At 33.7% G+C, this 24,133-nt stretch overlaps 3 protein-coding genes and 1 long non-coding RNA gene across 7 annotated transcripts; 1 reads left to right on the forward strand and 3 right to left on the reverse strand.

Annotated features, from left to right (window-relative positions):
- Nucleotides 1-491: 491 nt before the first annotated feature.
- On the reverse strand, nucleotides 492-21,342 carry LOC123274128. Its single transcript, XM_044741626.1, has 4 exons — nucleotides 21,096-21,342; nucleotides 20,758-20,941; nucleotides 20,507-20,672; nucleotides 492-713 (listed from the first exon to the last, which is right to left on the reverse strand). The coding sequence occupies exons 2-4, from the start codon at nucleotides 20,898-20,900 to the stop codon at nucleotides 648-650; spliced, it is 375 nt and encodes a 124-aa protein (XP_044597561.1). The 5' UTR covers nucleotides 20,901-20,941; nucleotides 21,096-21,342; the 3' UTR covers nucleotides 492-647.
- Nucleotides 2,125-2,572, reverse strand: LOC123274129. The gene is made up of 2 exons (XR_006511450.1): nucleotides 2,442-2,572; nucleotides 2,125-2,374 (listed from the first exon to the last, which is right to left on the reverse strand). It is a non-coding gene; the product is annotated as an uncharacterized LOC123274129 (long non-coding RNA).
- On the reverse strand, nucleotides 2,842-7,224 carry LOC123274127. 2 transcript variants are annotated; one of them, XM_044741623.1, is made up of 8 exons: nucleotides 6,949-7,224; nucleotides 6,293-6,507; nucleotides 5,989-6,158; nucleotides 5,575-5,673; nucleotides 5,207-5,386; nucleotides 4,705-4,965; nucleotides 3,984-4,179; nucleotides 2,842-3,256 (listed from the first exon to the last, which is right to left on the reverse strand). In XM_044741623.1, the coding sequence occupies exons 1-8, from the start codon at nucleotides 7,014-7,016 to the stop codon at nucleotides 2,988-2,990; spliced, it is 1,458 nt and encodes a 485-aa protein (XP_044597558.1). In that variant the 5' UTR covers nucleotides 7,017-7,224; the 3' UTR covers nucleotides 2,842-2,987. The 2 variants fall into 2 exon arrangements, with proteins under 2 accessions (XP_044597558.1, XP_044597559.1); XM_044741624.1 differs by lacking the exon at nucleotides 5,575-5,673.
- On the forward strand, nucleotides 5,959-10,622 carry LOC123274126. Of its 3 annotated transcripts, XM_044741621.1 has the most exons (3): nucleotides 5,959-6,554; nucleotides 7,740-7,876; nucleotides 7,969-10,622. In XM_044741621.1, the coding sequence occupies exons 2-3, from the start codon at nucleotides 7,748-7,750 to the stop codon at nucleotides 8,671-8,673; spliced, it is 834 nt and encodes a 277-aa protein (XP_044597556.1). In that variant the 5' UTR covers nucleotides 5,959-6,554; nucleotides 7,740-7,747; the 3' UTR covers nucleotides 8,674-10,622. The 3 variants fall into 3 exon arrangements, with proteins under 3 accessions (XP_044597556.1, XP_044597557.1, XP_044597555.1); XM_044741622.1 differs by lacking the exon at nucleotides 5,959-6,554 and having other exon boundaries at nucleotides 7,662-7,876; XM_044741620.1 differs by lacking the exon at nucleotides 5,959-6,554 and having other exon boundaries at nucleotides 7,840-7,876.
- Nucleotides 21,343-24,133: the final 2,791 nt, after the last annotated feature.

Raw genomic sequence — 24,133 nt, forward strand, 5'->3', positions numbered from 1 at the left:
ATAAAAAATATTTAATAACAGATTATTTATCATAATTTTATCCTAGAGTGATGATCCTTAATATTACCTATCTGTAACCTATCACAGTTCTTATAATCTAAAATCACGTAATTTCAGTACACTTAATTAACGATGATATGATTATTATACATACATCAGGTATCAAGTAATAGTCTATGTATTTACTGACTAACACTGCGATAGGTATCAAAACTAATGATAAGTATAATAAAAAAAAAATATATTAAAATAAAGAAAACTTAGTTTTCTTTAAAAAAATCTGAAAAACAAATTAAAATATCTAATTATAATATTTAATTCAGTTCATCTTAGTTCGACGAAAACTATTAAAATAAAAGTGATATATATTAATTGACAAATACTTATTGTCAACATTTAAGTAATAACTTATTGTCACCATAAGTTTTCTTGAAAAAAAAAAAAAACTGAAACGAAAATTAAATCATATAATAATATTCAGTGACAGTTATCTTAATTAGACGAGTGCTATTAAAATTAAAATAGAAAAATTAGCGGACAAGTACTTATTGTCACTATTTTGTATGAAAATGATTGAAGGAAATGATTTGAAAACATAAAAAAAAAAACTGAGAAATAAAAAAGCAAATATTTTTGCCAGCAGTTAATCAACGGCAGTCGATTTTAATACTGAAGTAAGTCATCGCTTCTACGTTGAACCAAACAGGACTGTCCTGAAAATATATAAATGATATTTATATATTTATACTAGCTGACCCGGCAAACGTTGTTTTGCCATATAAATAATTTCCTAGTAATTTCTAGTGTAGACAAAAAATAGCTTACTTATTGTAAGTATGTATGTATGCTAGAATGTGTATATTGTATGTATGTAAGAATGTGGTATATGCGTGAAATAAGCATGGAGCGCTGTGAACGATGAGGGAATATAAAAATAACAAAAGGCAAACATTATTTTTAAGTTATTATAATTTATTCCTTAAAATTATATATCATTAATTAAACAATTACGACAGTAACACTATTAAACAATATCAATCTCTTAATGCTATAGCGTGAACAATATTTTTTGTTAGTCTATCTTTAGCTAACACAAACAAACTGGATGGTTTACCCACTCGAGAGCATGCCACGTATGATTGTCCGTGTGAAAAACATGGTGTTCTCAAATCTAATCCACAAACAGACATCGTTTGACCTTGGGATTTGTTGATAGTCATTGCAAATGCCAATCTAATCGGAAACTGAATACGTTTGAATTGAATTGGCACATCTGTAGGTATAATAGGAATCCGTGGTATAAGTATATTTTCACCTCTGAACTTGCCATTTAAAATCCTGGCTTCGATCACGTTTTTCATTAATTTTTGAATGACTAATCGCGTACCGTTGCACAGCCGGGGCGGGTTCAAATTACGAAGCAAGATAATTGGAGATCCAACCTTTAATTGTAAATTATGCGGTGGCATGCCTGGCAAATCCAGTGAGTTCAAAAACTCTGTGAGAAAATTTACTGCTTCGCTGTCGTCGCAAACTGTATCAATAGATTTATATGATACCAAGTTCCCTGGCAACAACATTTGTATCTTCAGATTTAAATTGTCAACGTCTACATTTTTTGCCGCTAAAATCGCTCTTTCTGCAAGCCACTCATGATTTATGTACTGTGTGTGTACATCGGGAAATATTTGTTCAATGAGAGTATCTTGCGAATCAGCGATTGTGCAGAAATCGGTCGGTAATTTTACGTATCCAGTTTCATCTATAGCAACTTTTCCATCACCGATATTTAAGAGTTGTTTTGAAAATGTTTCAGCGGATGGATCTTGAAGCATTTGAACGCGCATATTTAATTTTAGCTGTAATTTTTCAACATTACGCCACAATGGAGATAATTTTAAGCAAGCGTTGATCTCATCAGCGTATGTTGAACGTGGAACCCTATCAAAAATAAAAACTTGTTTAATAACTATAAATTGATAGTTGTTTAGTGGTTACAATGTGCGCTAGCAAAATGGTTTTATAACGGTTTTCCAACTTATATCAAGAAAACTTTAAATAAACTGTAAGAAAATTGTCATTAAACGGTAAGAATACCAACACTTTCATCGATAAACAAAGGTGTTGAACTATTATTTATTTATTTTTTTTAAGACTCAGTTTAAAGTACAGTGAAAGCTATATAAAGTTACGCAGGTTATCTTTCTTGCTCTTACAATTTTTACTTGCTGAATTGGCTAATTGAAAAAAATATGGTAAAAGCATTTGTTGCAAGAAATTAATATTTAATTTGTTTTTCTAATTTTATCAATACTTACGTATAGTAAAAAAAAATGAATTCGCTTCTGTATGAAGATTTTTTACTAATCATTGGCTAAAAATACCGATAATTAAATAATTATATTTTTTGAATCATTTGAAAAATAATAATTAATAATTACCATAATAACTGATAAGTCAATGGCTTCTATCGATGACAAATCAGAAAGATAAATATTTTTAGAGTATTACAAATATTCAAATTGATAGCTATCAAAGTGTTTGAAAACTTATAATGGTCACATTATAAAAAAAGTTCTTAAACTTTTTCTAAGATAAAAAAAACTTCAGGATAATTTTTTTAATTTCATTATCATTAAAGTCTATTTGAAAAAAAATTTCAACTTAAATTATTAAACAAAACATTAAAAATTTTAATTATCTCATTTTTACTTTTTTTTTATTCAAAAATGATATTTTATTGAAAGAACAAATAATTAATTTTCTAATTGTTCTATTCAGAAGATCATTTTAAACAAATCAACTCAAATTAAATAAGTTATTAAATTAAATAGATCATTTTCAACAATTTAGTTCAAATTAAAAAACGAAAACATGTTTTAATTTGATTGAGTCAATAATTTGTAAGAATTGAAAAATTGAAACATGTTTTAATTTAATTAATAAATAATAATAAAGTGAGACATTATTGCAAGGTTTACTCCTGATCACTGTCGTATAATAGACTCGGCATCAGAATCACTCAACAACTCTATCAAGTCATCTTCCTCATTCTCTTTTTCGTCGTCTTCTAGGTCGCTATCAATAATTTCAGCTTCTTCAATTTCTTGAAAGACTAAGAATCGATTCATCACATCTGGATTGGCACTTTTAGTTGCTTTTAGTCTGTCTCCCACCCATCGACGGATATTAGCAATAGGATTATTCTCTCCATCCAAGCGTAGTTTTTTGTGGCGTTGTAGTTTTTCAATAATTTCTAAAAATTAATGATAAGCAAAAATAAATTTCTGAGTTATTAAATTTTTTAATCTTAATGTTAAATCATGAATTCACTACACCTATTCATGCTCAACTTAAATTAAAAAACAAATAAAAGATTAAAACATGAAATGAATATTGGTGATTTTTCAAAATAATTTTTTAATACAATTCACGAGTTAATGAAATAGAGCAATTTTAATAAAAAAGCAAACGATTTGATCTAGTAAATTTTAAGAATTGCTAAAATATTTAATTGAATAACTAAATTTTGAAAAATTGACTTCCCTACTTACTAATGAAAAAATAGCAAAGATTATTTGTCGTTTATTTCAAATTATCTAATTTTTATTAATAAAAAGTATTAACTTTTTTTCAAAGCCAAATATCTGAACGAAAAAATTGATCAAGAGGCAAAAATAATCTATTTTTATGTTATCAAATGTAAAAATATACTATAAGATCAATGGACTAGAAAAATATTTAGCTGAAAAATGTAAATTTAAAAACTGATATTTCTATTCCTTTATAACTTCTTTTATTATGATGTTGCTGTTTGAAAACTATTTAAAAAATTTAGAAATTAATTTCTACATAATTATTTTTTTCAATTTAAATTGATCAGAGCTATGATCATTTCGATAGGAAAGTAATGGAATTCTAATAAACTCTACCATTTGTTTTGAATTAGCTTATTTGTCAAAAAATATTAAGTCTATATTTACTTATGATGTTATTGTATTCTTGCGGAGTAACTTTTTTTTGGCCTTCGTATAACTTGTCACTCACATATCTTGTAACTTGCTCTTCCACAGACCATAAAGCGTCGATAATCAAATTTGCTCGTCGTCGCATTGTTTTGGCCTGTGCAGCTTTTAAGTAAGCTTCATAGTCAATAGCTATTCCATCCAGTACTGAGATCTAAATAACAAAAAAATATTAATACCAGTTTTCTTTTAGTTCATTATCCTTATATCAGGTTTGTTTGTCATTAATTCCTCATTCAAGTAATCAAACTTGAAAATACTCCATTCTATTTTAATTGACTATAGAAAATAAAAAGAAATTGATTTGCTGTGATATTGAATTTCTAGCAATCGTTATTAAATAATAAATTAAATATTCGGATATTTATAAAATTTGCTATAAACTTTTCTATACAGAAAAAATTAATAGACAAATTTCCAACTTCAAAAATTAATTGAGTTTAATAGATATGTAAAATATTTAAAAAAAACTATAATGATAATTCATCAATCAGTAAATTCAAAATGATTAGTGAAAAAATGTAGCAAATTTTACCAGACTATTTACAAAGTAAAATCTTACGACTATTGTTTATTAGGATTTTGTGATTACCGATACCTATAGTATAAGTATTATATAATGAATATAGTTGCGTCAGCGAAATTTATTTAATAATATAAATTATATTTCCAACTTCACCTGGTAATTTTCATCAACACGTGGAAAATCCTGGGCATCTTTTTCTGCATTTTGTTCATTTTGTCGTGGGTCATTTTCCTGCTGATCATGTTGTCGTTGCTCTGAATGATTCGCTCGTGTCACCTGTGATTGGCGTTTCAGGTTTCTTGATTTTTGGAGCAGTAGGTTATTTTCTCTTCGCAATTTTTCTAGTTGTTTCATCAATTCCGCATTATTGACCGCTACATCCTTACCGTTTGAATTTTTTTCAATTAGAATATCCTAATAAAAATTAATACGAATTAATCCATATTCTAGCATCATATATAGAAAATTTATAATAAATTATTAATTTGGTTAATTCTAATTATACAATTACGCATACGAAATGATTTATTATAATTAAGTTATTTTATAGAATATAATATTCTTCAAATAAATGCAGTTGTAGAATGAAAAAAAAAATTACGACTATTATAGTTGATGAGAAACTTAAATCTATGATATTTTTTTTGTAACTTACATTTTTCTCCTCTTGATTCGAATTTCCCGATGTTCCACTAGATAAAGCATCATCTGCTGGTAATCCAATGCTTGTAATAGACGTAAAAGTACCGGGTTCATTATGAATAGGTTTAACAGGGTTGGGTTCAACAGGATTAGGTTCACCAGGATTGGGTTCAACAGGATCAGGTTCAACCTCCTAATAATGTAAAATTCATAATCATACATCGATTTAAAACATATTGATTGGAGTATATTGTCAAAGTAAAATATTGTTTTTCATGATATTATTCAGAAAAATATATCAATTCTTCAGCTCAGCAATGAAGCTTTGGAAACTCATTACCAGTAATAATGAAAATTAAGTAACAATAATAATAAACTTAAAGTTGTTTGTACATTTTCTTTCAATTTCTTTCTCATCCTCTCAATGATAACTCTTTCTCTTTGGGACACATTTTTAGATTGTACGATTTTAATTTTTTTCTGAAAAATATTAATGATGAATTAATTTATAAAACTACAGATTATATTGCATTTAATTTAACTTTTGTTACATCATTTCAAATCTGTTAACAGAATAAAAAATTAAATTTTAGTGTATTTTTTTTTCAATATATTACTAAATTTTTTTAAATACTATTTTCTCTAACATCAATATTAAAAAGTAAATTTAAAAAATCAATTTTAAATTGTATCAAAATTTAAAAAAAAAGTTAAAAATATGAAGTATTTAACAATAACAAATTCAAGAACATTGATTAAAAAATTGTAATTAGAAATAGATAAGGAAATTACTACCTTTTGAGCAATAGCCTGGTTCGTTTCTCGATTTGAAAGAACCTTCCTTGATGGTACTGGATTATCTTTCGTCATTCCAGGCGAGAAGTTGAGCCTCTTAACTGGTTTCAATCTTTTTCCACGGCCAAGCATTGGACTTTTTATTTTGCTTGACAAATAATCTTTGTCATCTTCAATATATCAATTTAACAAAACAAAATAAAGTTGTTGCATTGAAATTTTATGAAAAAAAAATTATAATTAAAATTATATAGTTTTGATGAAAAAGTATGAATCGTTAAAATAAATATGAAAAGAAACTTACCACTTATTTCTATAACAGTACAAGCTATCAATTTCTTGTTGATTGAAACACGGAGAGTTTTACTGCGGCCATTATCAGCTTGTTTGATCAAATCCTTTGTTCCACGGATTGTGTATTTGTTATCATCATCGATCAGAAAGATGTTTTGGAGCTGGACAACCTTCTTACCTCCTGATGCCACTTGAATGATAGCGAAATCCATTGCTATTGATACACTCAAAAATATATCAATGTCAATGTATTGATTACACAAGTAAATCGAGTAAAGAAACAAAACTATCTTCTAATTCTTTTATGTTTAAGTTATTAAATAATTTTAATAGAAATCAAATTTTTATAATTAATCATCAAAATCTAGACAAATAATTCCGTTGCTATTCAATAATAATAAAATAGCATCAGCGTTGATCTGATCGTACTTTTTTTCTTGCGCAACTTTTTTGTTTTAAAAATGAAATAATATAACCAAGATGTCATAACCAAAGGATATACTTATTTGTATTTCCCACAATTTCTTCAAGAATTAAATCATCTAATATTCACAATTATTTTAAAATGTTATGATATCATAAAAATAAGTATCAACAAAAAAATTTGTGCATCAAGATTTTATGATAATTCAATCGTTTAAAAATAAAAATAATTACAATACTTACTGAATAGGTAAATGAATACTTTCCAGAGTCATTACTATAATTCTTCTTTTTAATAGACACGTGCACATGTTTTTAATTTATTTTTTAATTAATGACTAAAAAGATTTTCACGCAATTAAAAAGATTTTCACGCAATGTTTGTAAACACAAATAGCACTAATTTTAACCTCTATATACAGATAAATAGTTAGTTAATCACCAACTATAAACTTATCCACAATTAAATTATACATAATTAAATTTTTTTTTTATTTTTCACGTTGTAGGGTCTTCTAAAATATTAATTGTTTTTATCTACAATTTACACTTATTTCATTTAATTTGTATAAATTATAACTACTGAGATACTTTTGAAAATAAATAAACATTACTCAACATCACTTGTGTTCCAGAAAGAAATCGATTTACCTTGAAATCGATTACTAAGCTTTAAATATTTAAATTTTTCAATCGATTAAAGTAGTCGTTTATAGGAAAAGCGGTAAAATTAATTGTTAAAAAGTGAATGAAATTTTGAAATTACAATTATCGGGAATAAATTACAAATACATTAACTGTTGTGTTTCAAGTTAATTTAAAAAAAAGTAATAAATATTAATGGTTTTATATAAAATTTTAATTAAAAGTTTTATGTTTTTTAAATAATAAATTATTTGAAAAATAAATATTTTATAAAAAATTATTGTATTATCAAAAATGACTTAGTGGGTATACTTTAGCAGAGAATTTGTTCAAAAAATAGTCGATAAATCATATCTGTCACTTAACTAACATTATTTTTTTTTTTTTAGTTTTAACAATGAAAAATAATCAAAACCGATACGGTGTTTCACGTTTTTCTGTTTATCGCAGGAAGAAAAAATTGTATGACTTACATTTAAAAACATTTCTAAATGATCTTTTTTTTTCCTCCTTACCAGCAGACATTGTAAGTAGTTATTTCAATAATAACATAATTTACTTAGGCTAAAAACACATATTGAATAGTGTTTTACATAACTCTAATATATTTTTTATTAGATTGAACCTCCTATCATCTCCAACCCTGAATCACATCTTATTCACAACAATGAAGACATTACCCACTACATTACAACACAGATAAAAAAATCTTATTTTTCCAACACTTACAATGAGTCTATTTTAATGAGCGAACCAGACCAAGTTGATAACTTTAATGTCACCAATGCAATGGACCATGAAGAATCCATCAATGAATGTGTTGATAGTCAACGTATAACTGATGAAGTTTTATCGAATCATTGTGAGACAAATTCTAATGATACTACTTTCATGGATAGTCAATTAAATAGTTTAATGTATCCTGTTATACCAAAGTCAACGATTACTGCTAAAGATCACCTCTTAGCAGTAATGAGTTTAGCTTCAAAATTTAAGTTCACTTATGAAGCATCATTGTCAATTTTACGATGGATTAATTGTGCGAGTGTTGGACAAATACTACCAACAAATAAACCTGCATTAGAAAAAGTGTTACTTCAGGATAATAGTATATTCACCAAACATTTTTATTGTGAAATTTGTAATATTTATTTGGGAAAAGATGAAGTAATTGATGAATGCTATTCAGAATTATGTAAACAAGAAAAATCAGTGAAGTTTTTTCTCCAAATAAGTTTGAAATCACAAATTCAACAATTAATGGCACTTCCACAGATCGCATCAAGTTTGAAATACCGATTTTCACGAAGCAAAAAATCATGAAAATATTGAAGATATTTATGACAGTCCTAGTTATCTTAAACACTGTGAACCAGGTGGATTTTTATATAATTCTTGGAATTGTACTTTAACATTTAACACTGATGGTGCAAGCTGTTCTAATTCATCTAATACTAGCGTTTATCCAGTTTTTTTACAAATAAACGAACTCCCTCCTCATTTACGGATTAAACATATGCTTTTAAGTACGATTTGGGTTGGAAAAGGTCATCCTGACATGAATCTGCTGTTAGATCCTGTTATCACCGAGTTAAATGAACTGTATGAAACTGGTATTACATGGTCTTCTGATGGAGTAAATTCAAATACTAGTAAATTTGCAGTTTTAATATGTAGCGTAGATTCTGTTGCCCGTCCAATGATTCTCAACATGAAGCAATTCAATGGTGAATATGGTTGCACATTTTGCTATGCTTCTGGGCGTCGGTTAGCTAAGAAAATGGTGTACCCCTTTGAGCGAATTATTGAACACCGCAATAATGATGATCTTATCTCCCAGGGGCTAAGAGCTTTTGAATCTCAAGCGCCTTATTTAGGAGTCAAAGGACCAACAAATTTGACATTATTGCCACTGTTTGACTGCATAGATGGAATGGTTGTTGAACCGTTACACAATGTTTTTCTGGGCGTAACAAGACAATATGCACTACTGTTATTCGCTGGGGATCCGAAAGCACCATATTACATTGGAAAACCGTGTCATTTACGACGTATCAATCAGCGTCTAATCAGTTTAAAGCCACCGAATCGAATATCTCGAAGACCAAGATCAATATACAGCATAAAACAGTGGAAAGCCTCCGAATGGAGAAATTGGTTGCTGTATTACTGTCTACCATGCTTGGAAAACATCTTAAAACCGAAGTATATGAAGCATTTAGCCAAGTTATGTCAAGCTATATACATATACAATTCAGATTCAATATCCTTTAGTCAGTTACAAGAAGCACAAACTCTCTTGCAAGATTTTGTTTCTGATTTTGAGGTTTTATTTGGCATCGAAAATATGTCGTTTAATGTTCACTTGCTGCGTCATATACCTACTACAGTTGAAAATTGGGGGCCATTGTGGTGTTATAATGCATCAGTATTTGAGTCCTGGAATAATAAAATTGTAAGCGAAATAACTAGTCCGAACGGAAGAGAAATTCAAATTGCTTCGCGATTTATGACGAAGAAATATATTGAAAATGTATGTTATGATGATACCGTTAACACTATTACTCAAACATTTATTAAAAATATTTTTGAACGCAGAAAAGTATTTGATGACACTGATCGTAATCATAATTTTAAAGGTCTTGGCGCGAAAAAAAGAAGAAAAAGTAAAAAATTGGAGTACAATGCTTTGAAAAAATTTGGCTATAAAATCAAAATTCTCACGGAATTTAAGAAAGCTTTAATAAATAAAATTGATTTTCGATCAATACAGCAAGTAAAATCTCATAGCCATTCCAAGCTTTCTGTCTTTAGCAAAACAAAATTCAATAATACTGGTGTTTTCAACAAAAATATTGGGTTTGGTGTCATTCGAGGTATTGTTGAATTTGAATATAATGATGAAATCATTCGTGGTATCTTCATTGAAAAACTTAAATGCATTCGAGCAATGTATAACACTAGCTACATTTTCAACGTCAACTTGAGTGAAAAAATAGAATTTGTAAACTGTAATGAATTTTTTTATCCTGTTGTTCTAATATTGACAATTTATGGTCTTCGTGCTACAAAACTATCTAATTGCTGGGAAATTGATTGAACCTATTAATGTTTTGTCTCTTAATGAAACTTTACTGGACTGCACTATGTATTTACACGACTTGTTTGTACTAAGTAATAGACAATGTATTTTATTTTAGTAATTGCTTTACTTGACTGAATATTCTGTAAAATTTTTTATAATAAATTTGTCAAAGTGTTTTATATTTATGTATTATATTTTTCAAAAAGTTTTCATGTTAATTATATGTAAAGGAATAATAAAAATGAAAAATTGTTATCAATATAAAACTTTTGATTAAAATTAAATGTAGTTAAGATAATTTGATAGAAAATTCTGTTTTACTGATAAATAATCAAAAAATTATTTTTTGATAATCATTAAAAAAATGATCGAATTTTCGATTTTACTGAGTTCAGGCTATTAAATATCAGTTTTTCGGCCATTTTTTTATGGTTTTAACTTAGTTGGTAGGATCAGAACTTGAGTTGTATTCCATAGACATATGATTCTTAGGTAGTTATATCACAGTTTATAAATAGTTCACTCAAGAAGTATTTAGTTATAAGTTTTGGTATTTACATATGTCTTTTTACAGTAAAAATTTCAGATAATAACTAAAAAATTTCTGCAAACTAACAGTTTTTAGTGGGTATAAGAAAAGTTTTTTTTGCGCACATTGTAACCATGAAATTGTAATTATTTTACTGTTAAAAAACTGATAATGAACAGTAAAACATTTAAACTAAAAAAAAACCGTTAATAAACAGTATTTTTATTTTGATAGGGAATGACTGGAAGTGTTTGTCTGAAATCACCTGAAAAGACCAACAGAGTTCCGCCAAATAGTTTGTCACTGTTTTTAATATCTTTCAATGTCCTGTTCAACGCCTCAAGTGAATGTTTGTGTGCCATAGTACATTCATCCCAAATAATAATTTTACACCGTTTCAGCACAGTGGCCATGGACGATTGTTTCTTAATGTTGCACACTGCATCAGGGTTATTCTGAATATTTAGTGGCAGCTTAAATACTGAATGAGCTGTTCTACCTCCATCCAATAAAGTTGCTGCAATGCCCGATGATGCAACGGCCAATGCGATGCAATTATTTGATCGTATTTCTGCAAGAATTAGCAAAATAACGAATGTTTTGCCAGTTCCACCCGGTGCATCCAAAAAGAAGAACCCACCTTGTCCAGCTGAAACTGCGAGCATAATGCGATCATAAATGGTTCTTTGTTCCTCATTCATTAGTGGGACATTGCGGGCAACAATCGCTGCCATTTCTACAGTACTGTACTGCAGTTCACGATTCATTTCAGTATTCATTAAATCAGATGCAGTTCGATTTGGCGAATTCATACCGAAATTACTAAGTGGTAAGTTGGCAATGACAATGCAAAAATCCTCAATAGCAATCAATGCTTCATTGTACATTTCGTCGCTGAATGTTATGGTTAGATCGTAGCACCGTATACGATGTTGATGCAATATATCATCAGTCATTGAATCTTTGTGATTTTCCCATAATATCTGTGCTCGGGCTGGGAAACATGTAGTCAACACTATAGCGAATAGTAGACAAATTTGTATTGCTGTTCAATGTAGCTTCAGCAAGCATGCATTCCCACTGGTTGTCGTCTTCCAGCAAGCCGAGTGCAAGGCATGCATCTTTATACGTTGGATATTGTTGCCCATTCACTTTACGTATATCTTGAAATGATAATGGGCCAGTAACATTAACCAACAACAGTCGAAGATAAAAGCACTCCGTGTGTCTTGGATTGACTGTAAATAATCGCCCCAAGGTGTTTGATTTAAATAAATTGAGACATGCAGCAACTGGTGAGCCTTGCTTGCGGGGCATCCATGTTTTTGTTTGAGTCCATGTGAAATAGCGTGGTACTTGTGAATAGAGTAATGTTCGTGCAAAGGCACCAAAATCATCCGCACGATTACACAATTCAAAAAATGCAGTGAGTGTAGTTTTAGGTGGATTTATTGCACGATCAATCGCTGTCTCGTTCATGAAAAATACACGCTGACCGTTTTCAAGATGGATGGCTAACTGAACAACTGCTGGATCCCGTTCATGAATTGGAAAACCAAAGATACGCCAAGCAGCTTCATTGGAGCTGATGTACCGACCAATTTGGTAGAGCGTTATTTCATCGTTTTTATTCACTGGAGGAGCATTCACATTAGTATTTTCCACTCTAAACACAGCCATATCACTGCCTTTATGGACATACTTACAAATGTATTTGATGCTCTTCACAGAACTGCAGAACTCAACATTAATATGAGCATTATATGTCTTGCTCAGCAGAGGCGAATATGGCACCACCCAACGATTGTCAATATCAATGTCTGTGTTGATGATATTTTTAATAAATGATTGTCCGCCATTTTCAGGATTTTTTCGACGATATATTGGGTATCCTTCGACATTTGTGACCGTATCATTGGTGAATAATTACTGAAAGAGCGGAAAAGCGGGGATCAGGTTTAGGTCTGGATATCTCAATTAAAACGCGTAAATTATTATCAAAAATAACACTAGGAATTTATTTACATTAAATACACTCAATATTTAATATGTTTAATAGCGGATTGTTAAGATAAAAGCGGATTTATAAATTACAGCGTGGTTTGCAAAAGCGAAGCCGGTTGACACGTGGTTGAACACTTTGCCGGCACTGAAAAAGCGGTGAAATAAATGCACAAATAACACAACTTATCTGAAACAAACTAAAGCGAATTATTAGCGGTTAATTTAAGCAAATTAAATTAATAAATAAGCGAAATGCGGTTTATTAACGAAAAGCGAAAGTAAAGAAATACTAATGGCGACTCGATGCAGTGGAAGCGAAAGATAACAACAATAGTCCGTCTTCTTCCTCGTTGAGTTGGGGAAGAAGGCTATTGCGCATGTCTAGTGGGAGCGATCAGCCAATAAAGCGGTCGATTCATGACGTGATCGAGAGGCTGATTTTCTATTGGCGGTTCGATTTTTGCGGGAACTAGCGGTGGACAGGTGCGTCTCTTGAATTTGGGTGTCCCCCAGGAGCGAGTTAATCGCTACCGGGCCTTGTTCATCGAACATTCTCCCCCGGGTTGGCGGCTGCGTCGACAAGATCATCTTCTTCATGCGTTAGCGGCAGGACACAGAGCTTTGTAATTGGACGTACCAGCTCTGTGTTAACTGTCTTAACAGTTACTACGCGGATTTGTCCATCTTCACCTGGATGGACAGCAATTACTTTGGCTAATGGCCACTTGGTTGGCGGGAGATCCTCAGTGGTGATCAGTACAACTGAACCCACCTTGATCTGGTTGCGTCGATGATGCCACTTTGAAATGGCCTGGTAGCGGAGGATGCAGTCCTGGTAGTAGCGTTTCCAGAAATGTTGAACCATTTGCTGGACTTGTTCCCAGTGCGAGAGCCGAGCAGGTTGTAAATCTGTCAGTGATGGCTCTGGGATAGCGGTCAGTGACTGTCCGATTAAGAAGTGACCTGGAGTCAGTACAGCCAGGTCAGCAGGATCTTCATTCAGCGGTGTGAGCGGTCTGGAATTCAATATGGCTTCAATTTGAGCCAGTAGCGTTGAATATTGCTCAAGCGTCAACAGCGAGTCTCCGATTGTTCTTCGAAGGTGAAATTTGATAGATTTCACAGCGGCTTCCCATTTTCCTCCAAAATGTGGAGCTCCAGGCGGATTGAATTTCCAGTTCGTGCCATCTTGAGCGATCAAGGTTGATAATTCTCGTAATGTGCGGGATCCTGCAGCGAATAGTCGTTTCAGCTCTTTATCTGCTCCTACAAAATTGGTTCCACAGTCTGAATATAGCGTGTGGCAGATACCTCGGCGACTGGTAAAGCGGCGATAAGCGGCGATGAAAGCGGCAGCGGTGTAGTCAGTTACTAGCTCTAAATGTACAGCTGAACTGAACATGCATACAAAGACTGCAATCCAGCCTTTGTATGTTTTTGCTCCACATCCTTGAAACGTTTTTAGCGTGATAGGTCCAGCGTAGTCGAGTCCTGTATGCAAGAAGGCTCGAGTTGGCTGTACTCGTGCGGCGGGTAGTTGACCCATCAACTGTTGAGCGCGTTCTCCACGGTGTCTCGTGCAGATAACGCAGCGTAAAATAAATGATCTGACTGGAACACGGCCTCCAATGATCCAGACACTCTTGCGTAAGTCAGCGAGCGTAAGCTGAGTACCTCCGTGAAGCGTTTTGCGGTGCGAATCATCAATCAAAATTGATGTAAGCGGTTATTGTCGTGGTAGAATCGCTGGATGCCTCTCTTCTGGGTCCAGCAATGCGTTTTTCAAGCGGCCACCGACTCTCAGGACCCCCTGATGGTCGATGAACGGAGTCAGCTAAGTGATGCTGTTATTTTTAGGCAGACCATCACCATCTTGTAGCGTGTGAATCTCTCTAGCGAAGTATTGTCCTTGGGTGAACTTAATCAAGGTCAATTGAGCGCGCTCCAGGTCTGGTGGAGTAAGCGGGTAGGCCAGCGAAGATTGTGGAACTCTTTTAAAGCGGTCGATGGCACGATGCTAGATGCTAAGCTTCCGTAGCAGTGGAAACAGCTGCGTGTAATGCGACAGTAATTGTTGGAGCAGGCAATTTTCTGCTTTCCAAGTTACTAGTGTCAGACCTTGGCGTTCTTCTTGATGCGTTGCGTTGTCGGTTGGAGGCTCGAGTGTGGGCAAAGAGAATTCTGGTTCATGAAGCCAAGTTGGTCCATGCCACCAGAGAGCGTGTTGTTTCAGTTTTAGCGTAGGTATACCTCTTGAAACGCAGTCAGCGGGGTTTTGTTTTCCTGGAATAAATTTCCAGGAGACATCTCGAAGCGTTTCTTGGATTTTTCCCACTCTATTGCGGACGAATGTCTTCCAGCGGATTGCTGGACTTTTAATCCATGCGAGAGTCACGGCGGAGTCAGTCCAGAGATTGATCCTGACATTTTCAAGCGACTGAACTTCTTTAACATGAAGTATCAGTTGTATTAGCAACCATGCGGCAGATAATTCCAAGCGTGGGATTGTCATGGTCTTCAGCGGTGCTACTTGCGTTTTTGAACACAGAAGTGAGACCTTTGTGTTCCCATCAGCGTCAGTGACTCTCAAATAAACAGCGGCAGCCATAGCGTTTTGCGAAGCGTCTAAGAACCCGTGCAATTCCATAGATGCTCCAGGTGCTATATTATTCCAGCGTGGAATGCGGATGGATTCGATGTTTCGAAGATCCTCGCGGTATCTAGTCCATTTGTGAATGAGTGATGGTGACAATTATTCATCCCATGACACTCTATCTAGCCACAGATTTTACATAAAGATCTTGGCTTTGACGACTATTGGTGCGAGAAGTCCTAGCGGATCATACAGCTTAGCGACTTCAGACAATATAGCTCTTTTTGTTTTGGGCGTCTCTGGCGGTAGCGTGTACTTGAACTGGAGAGCGTCAATGCGTGAATTCCAGTACATGCCCAGGACTTTAACTGGTGCATCACTGATTTCTTTAAGCGGTGTATCCAGCTGCTTTTCTGGAGCGACTTCAGCGAGTAACCGTGGGCTATTGCTAGCCCATTTGGCAAGCGGGAAGCAGCCTGCTGCACACAGAGCTTTTGTTTGTACTGCAGCCTTGATAGCGTCTTCTTCGTTGTCTGCTCCACCGTAGATGCCATCTACGTAGCGTGTTTTCAACATTGGAGCAACAGCTAGCGGAAAGCGGTGTCATTCATCCTTTACTAGTTGGATAAGCACACGTACTGCGTCAAAAGGTGCACTAGCGGTTCCGTATGTGACTGTCTTGAGACAGTAAGCGTCTATTATGTCATTCTCATCTATCCAGAGAATGCACTGAAGCGGCCAATCAAGCGAGTCGACCTCAATCTGTCTGAACATCTTGGTGATGTCAGTAGCGAATAGAATCCTGCTGCAACGGATTCTCAACATCACATCAAAAATGTCAATTTGCGTTTTGGGTCCTGCGTGGAGAATGTCGTTCAATGAAATTCCTGTAGATGTTACACAGGAACCATTGAACACTGTGCGGAGCTTCGTAGTGGCACTATCAAGCTTCAATACCCCATGGTGAGGCAAGAAGTAAGCGTTTGCGGGCAATTCGTTGACTGGTACTCGTACCATGTGTCCTAGTTGAATGTATTCTGCCATGAATGCACGATACATGTCAGAATATTCTCTTTCTCGCGACAAGCGAGTTATTAATCTGCGGAGTGACCCCATAGCTGCGTTGATAGAGTCGCCAAGTTGACTCTCAAGGGCCTTAAGCGGTAATCTCACTACGTAGCGTCCATCGATAATGCGTTTGACGAAAGTGAATTTCACATTCGTCTTCTTCAGCGGTGTTGAGCGGTGAATTTCCTGATGGAACTTCTTCCTGTTCCCAAAACTTAGCGATAGCGTCTTGTAATTCAGTATCTACTGACGGATGTAGTGCTGCGTGTGATGTTGAAGCGTGTTTAGCGGTGACAGCTCCATAGACAATCCAACCAAGCGTGGTGGATTGTGCAATAGGAGCATTGCGAGGTCCTCGTTGAATCTCTGCGTTCATGATCTGTGCGGCTGGTGATGCACCTAGAATAATATCTACAGGGCGTGGCTGTAGATACTGCGGGTCAGCGAGCTTGAGATTCTCAAGATGCGGCCATTTCGGATCAGCGATCACGAACGATGGAAGATCTACCGTCAGTGTTGGTAGAATATGCATGCTGACATGCATTGATGCGGTCGTACACAGCGATCGAAGCTCAATTGTGCTCACACCTAGTGAGTTTCCTGCGGAGACATTGCCAATGCCCTTGAGCATGACCATGTCACGCTGTAGCGGTTGTCCAAGCTTCTTGAAGAGCGACTGTCTCATAAATGAGAGCTCTGAACCTTGATCAATCAACACTCTGGCGGTGATTGGATTACCATGATGCGGGCGTACCTGGACTAAGGCGGTAGCTAGCAATACTTGAGCGGAAAGCGGATCTGTGCGGAAGATGTAGACTGCGGTGAAGCTGGTTTCGTTGGTGCATCCAAAATGGATGGACATGTGGTGACGTTGACCACATTTTCGGCAATCTTGAGCGGTCTTGCAATCTGCGGCGCGGTGCGGAACACGAAAGTTGAAGCACAAATTGCATTTTTCAACTATCTTGTGTAATTCTCCATATCAAGGTTATTTAAGGCCCGAAGTCGAGTTTTCAGTCTTAATAAACGGAAAGTTCAGCGTACCGGTGTACGAATGACTATCAGGAGCAGCACCCGATGTGCTCTGCGATGCTCCTGACACTCGACCTTTCCTAGCGGTATTACACTTCACTTAACACAGCACAATTTTTAAGCGGAATAATAAATTAATTTAATTGAGATATCCAGACCTAAACCTGATCCGCGCTTTTCCGCTCTTTCAGTAATTATCCATAGGTCGCTGGTTCAAATCCGGCTCGAGGGACCAATGAATAATTACTGAAAGAGCGGAAAAGCGGAGATCAGGTTTAGGTCTGGATATCTTAATTAAAACGCGTAAATTATTATCAAAAATAAAACTAGGAATTTATTTACATTAAATACACTCAATATTTAATATGTTTAACAGCGGATTGTTAAGATAAAAGCGGATTTATAAATTACAGCGTGGTTAGCAAAAGCGAAGCCGGTTGACACGTGGTTGAACACTTTGTCGGCACTAAAAAAGCGGTGAAAAAAATGCACAAATAACACAACTTATCTGAAACAAACTAAACCGAATTATTAACAATTAATTTAAGCAAATTAAATTATTAAATAAGCGAAATGCGGTTTATTAACGAAAAGCGAAAGTAAAGAAAAACTAATGGCGACTCGATGCAGCGAAAGCGTAGAAGCGAAAGATAATAACAATAGTCCGTCTTCTTCCTCGTTGAGTTGGGGAAGAAGGCTATTGCGCATGTCTAGCGGGAGCGATCAGCCAATAAAGCGGTCGATTCATGGCGTGATCGAGAGGCTGATTTTCTATTGGCGGTTCGATTTTTGCGGGAACTAGCGGTGGACAGGTTCATTTTCCATCAGCCATGCAAGGCGATGAACTATTAAGAGTACCACATGGACCATGAATCATGTTTGTTGTAACAATATCAAACAGCAGTTGGTCAGTGGATGGATCTGGAATTTCCGCAGAAATTTTACTATCGATTTCTTCAGGACGGATTTTGTCGATGAACCAAACCAAAATGTGTGCATGAGGTAATCCTCGCTTTTGCCACTCAACCGAATACATCCAGCAACGTGTGGGACCAAATACATGTGATTTAGTAATGAAACTTATTAAAGACTTCAACTTTTGTCTGAACACACGTGCTGTAATGTCATGGCGATGTATTGCATTTTGGCCAGGCAGTAGCAAAGATGTAATCTCTGGCCATTTTGGATTACATGTGAACGTGATAAATAAACATGGTCGTCCATATTCGCGCACGAAAGTCAGAGCATCCTGTATATATTCTTGCATATGACGTGGACTGCCTACGTACGATGATGGTAAAATGACATGGTTACCAATTTCGGTGACGTCGGCGTTGTTGTTGATAGCGTCTCGCAAATGAATGTACTCTTCCGCGCGCAGCTTTTGTTGATTATATCGTAAATATCGTAGTCGTTTGCTCTCAATCTTCGCGTACATGTCGCAGGAATGAATCAGATATAAATGCTTGATGTACCTGTTGTCGTTGTTGGTCATTTGTTCTTTGTCTATTGACTGTGAAACGGCGTGATTGTCGTTGTTCTAATTTTCTGACTTCATTGCGTTCAGCTCGTGTATCTTCTGGCTCTTCTTGATGCAATTGCGCCATTCTGACACGTGCATCAGTATTTTGTTGCTGGATTTGTTCTTCTGTTCTTTCGGATCTGCTATTTCGCAAGTTTCGAGCTTTACTTGTACTGCGGCTCAAATCAGCCCCTTTGCGTTTTCTTGGCATTGCTCACTGTACAAAACATACATAAATAGAATTAATGAAATTATTTAATGATGAAAAATGTTAAAAGTATAATTAGGGCCAGGATTTTTGCCGCAGTTTTGAAATGATTAGTTTTAATCTATAAAATTATAACAAAAATATAAGTTTTATGGAAAAATTTTTCAAACAAAAGTAAAAAATTAAATTTTATGAAAACATTGTCTCTTATAATTTTTTCATACAACCAATATTTCCATTGACATTTCAAAATAAAGATTCATAATGATTGATTTTTTGGAAACTATGGAAATCTTAATTGTTCAATTACATTTTTTTAATAAAATTAAATTGAAATTACATTTTTATAAGATCAACAACATTTTCGATATAAATAAAAAAAAGTATACTTACAACACAAAATCCGTTGTTATTGGAAGCTCGTGTGACGTGTTGAGTACTTTTGAGGTTATAAAATCACTTGATTAACTAATCGTGCAAAATACACTCAAAATTGATAATTTATTTATTATTGATAAAATAGGAATGATATTAAAAGTTAATATGAGAGTTACACTGAGATAGCAAAATAATAATTGTCAACGTTACTACTACACTTGATGCATAAACAATAATGATGGCCGACAACTGTGTAGGGAGTGAGAAAGAAAGGAGACCGGCTTCGTTCTCATCCCTACTCCGTGCTGTTTACTGGGTCAGAAGTGACACCTGTAGACATCTGGCGGGGATAACTAATTAAATAACGATTGATCAGTTTTCGACCGGAGAGGAAAAATGATTAAATTACTAAAATGGCTATTAAAAAATAAGGGTTGATCGTAGAAGGGTGAAAATTGAGGATTGTATGTATTTTTGTATGTTGTATCATAAAAAAATAGAAATTAAAAATTTTGTCTAAAAAATAAAAAAAATTTCGGGGTGGACTACCCCTAACATTTAGGGGGATGAAAAATAGATGTTGGCCGATTCTCATAGATACCGGATAAGCACAAAAAATTTCATCAAAATCGGTCAAGCCGTTTCGAAGGAGTATGGCAACAAAAACTGTGACACAAGAATTTTATATATTAGATTATCACTATATAATAATAATTAATTATTGAAAGTAGTCTTACCTTGATATTGAGGTGGAATAGGAACTCTTTGAGGGTGGAATAAAAAATTTTCAATAACGATAGTAGATACTTGCGGAGTTGATAATTCAATGGGTCCCACATCATTTTCTGGATCGTGAAACTGAGAATTCCTTTTTCGCGCCTTTGCACGCTTGATGGCAATGATCTAAAGCAAATGTAGAATTTATATTACATTGGTTATTATTATTGTATCTACTATGTTTGTTATTGAAATAATGTTTAAAACTTACGGATCGTTCAGATAAATTACCAAAAAGTTGAGTAGCTCTGTTTCCCCAAAACAGAACGCAGATTCGACTGTTGCCGCCATTATTAACAATGACTGACAAAAGATTGATAACCCTATTATTAAATTCTCTTCCAACCACCACATTTTTCACGCCTACAACTTTGTCCACATAACCACATAAGTCGCTGCAAATTAAAATTAAAATGTAGAAAATAATATTAATGAATTAATAATAATTATTATTAATCAATGTTGATAACATCAGTACAGTCAATCAAAATTACTAAGGCGCATATTTAAAAGAATAATTTAAACGATAAGTATCTAAAAAGTACTCACATACAGTCATCACCTATTACCCAGTGACTTATTTCTTCATCGGACGTAGAACTGTCAATTTCGGATTGCCTTGCTATTGTTCAGTTTAAAATTCTGATTAGAATAAGCAATACGATACACGATATTATCAAAGAAAAAATTTACGCGTAAGTGCTCGCTGAAGCCTCGGTGAATGAGAACGCTAATCAATAAAAAGAAGTTTTGTTATGCTTACTATGATATAGCGCCATCAACCACTAATAAGTAAACTGAGAGGTTACTTCACTTTCACTGGAATAAAAGTTGGTAAAACTGGCAAATTTTAGTATCAATATTTAATTTATTATTATTCGTTTGTTGGTTGCATGTTTTTTTATTAGTTTTTTACTCTCACTGTAGTAGCTCTCTACAGGTTGAGGAACTGTAAAGCAGTGATTCATAACGCGACCGATTGAAGGGTTTTCAACTTTATAATATTATAATATTTATAAATACATATAATATATGCATCTAAAAAAATGTATATTGTGACGTCAGTTTACAAATATTTTTATGCTGTTTTGACTTTCAACCAATGAGATGCCGAGTTATTGAGGCCTCATACATTTGTCATGTACTTTTTATTAAAGGATAGCTCCTATCGACTCCAAATTTGGTAGGAATCTTCTGTCAGAGATGTAGAAGTAGTATGTGAATGAATTTTACAATAGATCACCCCACAGGGGGTTGTGGGGGTGGGTATCAATAATGAAAATTTTTAATTTTTTCAACTTTAGCTCCTATAGACTCCAAATTGGGTAGGAATTTTCTATAAGTGACGTAAAAATCATTTATAGACGAATTTTACAATTTTTCTTCCCACAGGGGATTGCGGGGGTGGGTATTAATAAAGAAAATTTTTAAGTTTCAAATTATAGCTCCTACAAACTCCAAATTTGGTAGGAATTTTTTGTAAGTGATGCATAAATCATTTATGAACGAATTTTACGATAGCTCACCTAACAGGGGATCGCAAGGGTGGGTGTTAACAATAAAAATTTTCAATTTCCAAGCTATAGCTCTTATAGGTTCCAAATTCGGTAAGAATCTGCTGAATGTGTGGTAGAAATGATCTAAGAGTGGATTTTACAGCGAATCACCTGCAATGAGGATCGAGGGAGTGTGTTGATAATAAAAAATCTTAATTTCCAAAATATAGCTTCTAAAAACTATAAACTCAGTCGGAATCTTTTATTTCTTATGAAGAGATCATCTCCAAATAGATTTTAATAAATTCTACTCTTAATAGAGATTGCGGGGCTGGATTGTAAAATCTAAAATTTTTATTTACAAATTATAACTCCTACAGACTCCAAATTTGATAGGAATCTTTGTGTATGATGTCAAGTTCAGCTAAGAATGGATTTTCTCGAATCCCAATCCAAAAAGGATTGCGGGTGCATTAACAATGAAAATCTCTTATTTTAAACAATAGTTTCTATGGCCTCGAACTTTTGTTAGAACCTTATGTTTATAATGTAGAAATCATCTCGAATAGGATCTTACGAAATTACTTTCCTACATAGAAGTGCAGAAGAGATAATTGTCAAAAAATTCATATTGTTCCTACAGATATAAAATTTGATAGAATCTCAAGAGAAACAGAAAATCACAGGCTGGCCTCCAAGGTCAACCGATTTAAATATTTTTCTTTTTTAATAATTATATTTTCTTACAACAATCGTCTCTTTGGCAGCGGCTAAAAAGTCATTATAACGTTTCCAAAATGTTACTTTATATGTAGCTATTCAGTCAACGGACTAAGAGATTAACATACATTTTATTTTTGCTGATCACTAACCGATAAATTGTTCTTATTACGGAGGAAATTTTAATTAACAGCAAAATTCGCTACACTTTGAGCTAGGCAGATTTGAACTTCACTTATGAGACCTACAATAACTTTAACTGAAACTTTCAATGCTCATTTCGAATTTCTTTCTTCGTGTCAATTATTATTCATTTTTGAAAGAATGCCACGGAAATATTATATTAATGGCAAATTGAAAGTTACAATAAATATTAGCTAGACTGATCACATGGATAAAAAATAAATGCCAATTCGATGAAATTTGGAATCTCTGTGAGTCAATACAATACTCCAATTAAATTTCAAGTTTAAATCTACAAATACAATTCTTTAAACGCCCAGCGGAGCGGGAAGGTAACAGCTAGTATACTTTATACACGGAAAGAGAATTGTACGAAAAATTACGATGAAAACATCGTAATTTTTAGTATAGGACACTATAGCGCCGGACGAGAACTCAAACATCATAATTTATACGATGTTACATCGTAAATTTCTATCACTCAAATTAAAAAGAAGTTTAGTTCACCGAAAAAATAATTCTGTATTACCGAGGAATCGAACCCGCAGTCCTTCTCGCCACAAGTCCTAGGTTTATTCCCTTAAGCTATCGGAGGGAATATCTAAATTTTCTGTTCAGTCACATAATAAGACCCTCCATACAGTAGTTGGTCATCTTTCGATGGTGGCGTCGCAAACTACTGGACTCTGTCTCTCTTTTATTAAAACATATAGTATGCCTCCTTATTCACTTGCTCTTACAAAAAAAAAATTTACTAAATAACATCGTAATTTTCAATAATTCAAATTGTATTCTGTAGACGGCAGCATTGTAAAAATCAACATACTGAAAGTCTAGTAAAAGTTTTTTAATTTGTTAATTATGATCTTTTATAACTTTTGTAAATTTTAATATCTAAAAAATGTTGTTAAAAATATTTAACTTCCCGCTAAGAAAATCGAAGATTTTTAAACAATCGGGAAGTTATTGGTTATACCCCGTTTTGAAAAAAATCGAGATTTCAACAGATCTCGACGTTTTAAAGCCCTAAGAAGCTTTACTGACTATTTTTACGATGATGTCCGTACGTCTGTATGTATGTATGTATGTATGTGTCTGTGTGTGTTTTTTTTTCTTTTTTTTTTTTTTTTTTTTTTTAGAGGGGGAATCCTTTTTGCGGATTCCAAGCATAGCTGTTTTGCCTGGATA

Source organism: Cotesia glomerata, unplaced genomic scaffold (assembly GCF_020080835.1).
Source record: "Cotesia glomerata isolate CgM1 unplaced genomic scaffold, MPM_Cglom_v2.3 scaffold_23, whole genome shotgun sequence".
Classification (NCBI taxonomy): Eukaryota; Metazoa; Arthropoda; class Insecta; order Hymenoptera; family Braconidae; genus Cotesia; species Cotesia glomerata.

What these genes read in the sequence shown, in the direction of transcription:
- LOC123274128 (XM_044741626.1), bottom strand. Translation starts at nt 20,900, where the DNA reads ATGTGGTGGTTGGAAGAGAATTTAATAATAGGGTTATCAATCTTTTGT. An exon ending in GTAATTTATCTGAACGATCC is followed by an intron (nt 20,673 to 20,757) that starts GTAAGTTTTAAA and finishes CATTTGCTTTAG; the next exon opens with ATCATTGCCATCAAGCGTGC. An exon ending in TATTCCACCTCAATATCAAG is followed by an intron (nt 714 to 20,506) that starts GTAAGACTACTT and finishes ATATATTTTCAG; the next exon opens with GACAGTCCTGTTTGGTTCAA.
- LOC123274127 (XM_044741623.1), bottom strand. Translation starts at nt 7,016, where the DNA reads ATGTGCACGTGTCTATTAAAAAGAAGAATTATAGTAATGACTCTGGAA. An exon ending in TACTGTTATAGAAATAAGTG is followed by an intron (nt 6,159 to 6,292) that starts GTAAGTTTCTTT and finishes GATATATTGAAG; the next exon opens with ATGACAAAGATTATTTGTCA. An exon ending in AGAATACAATAACATCATAA is followed by an intron (nt 3,257 to 3,983) that starts GTAAATATAGAC and finishes ATTAATTTTTAG; the next exon opens with AAATTATTGAAAAACTACAA.
- LOC123274126 (XM_044741620.1), top strand. Translation starts at nt 8,867, where the DNA reads ATGCTTTTAAGTACGATTTGGGTTGGAAAAGGTCATCCTGACATGAAT.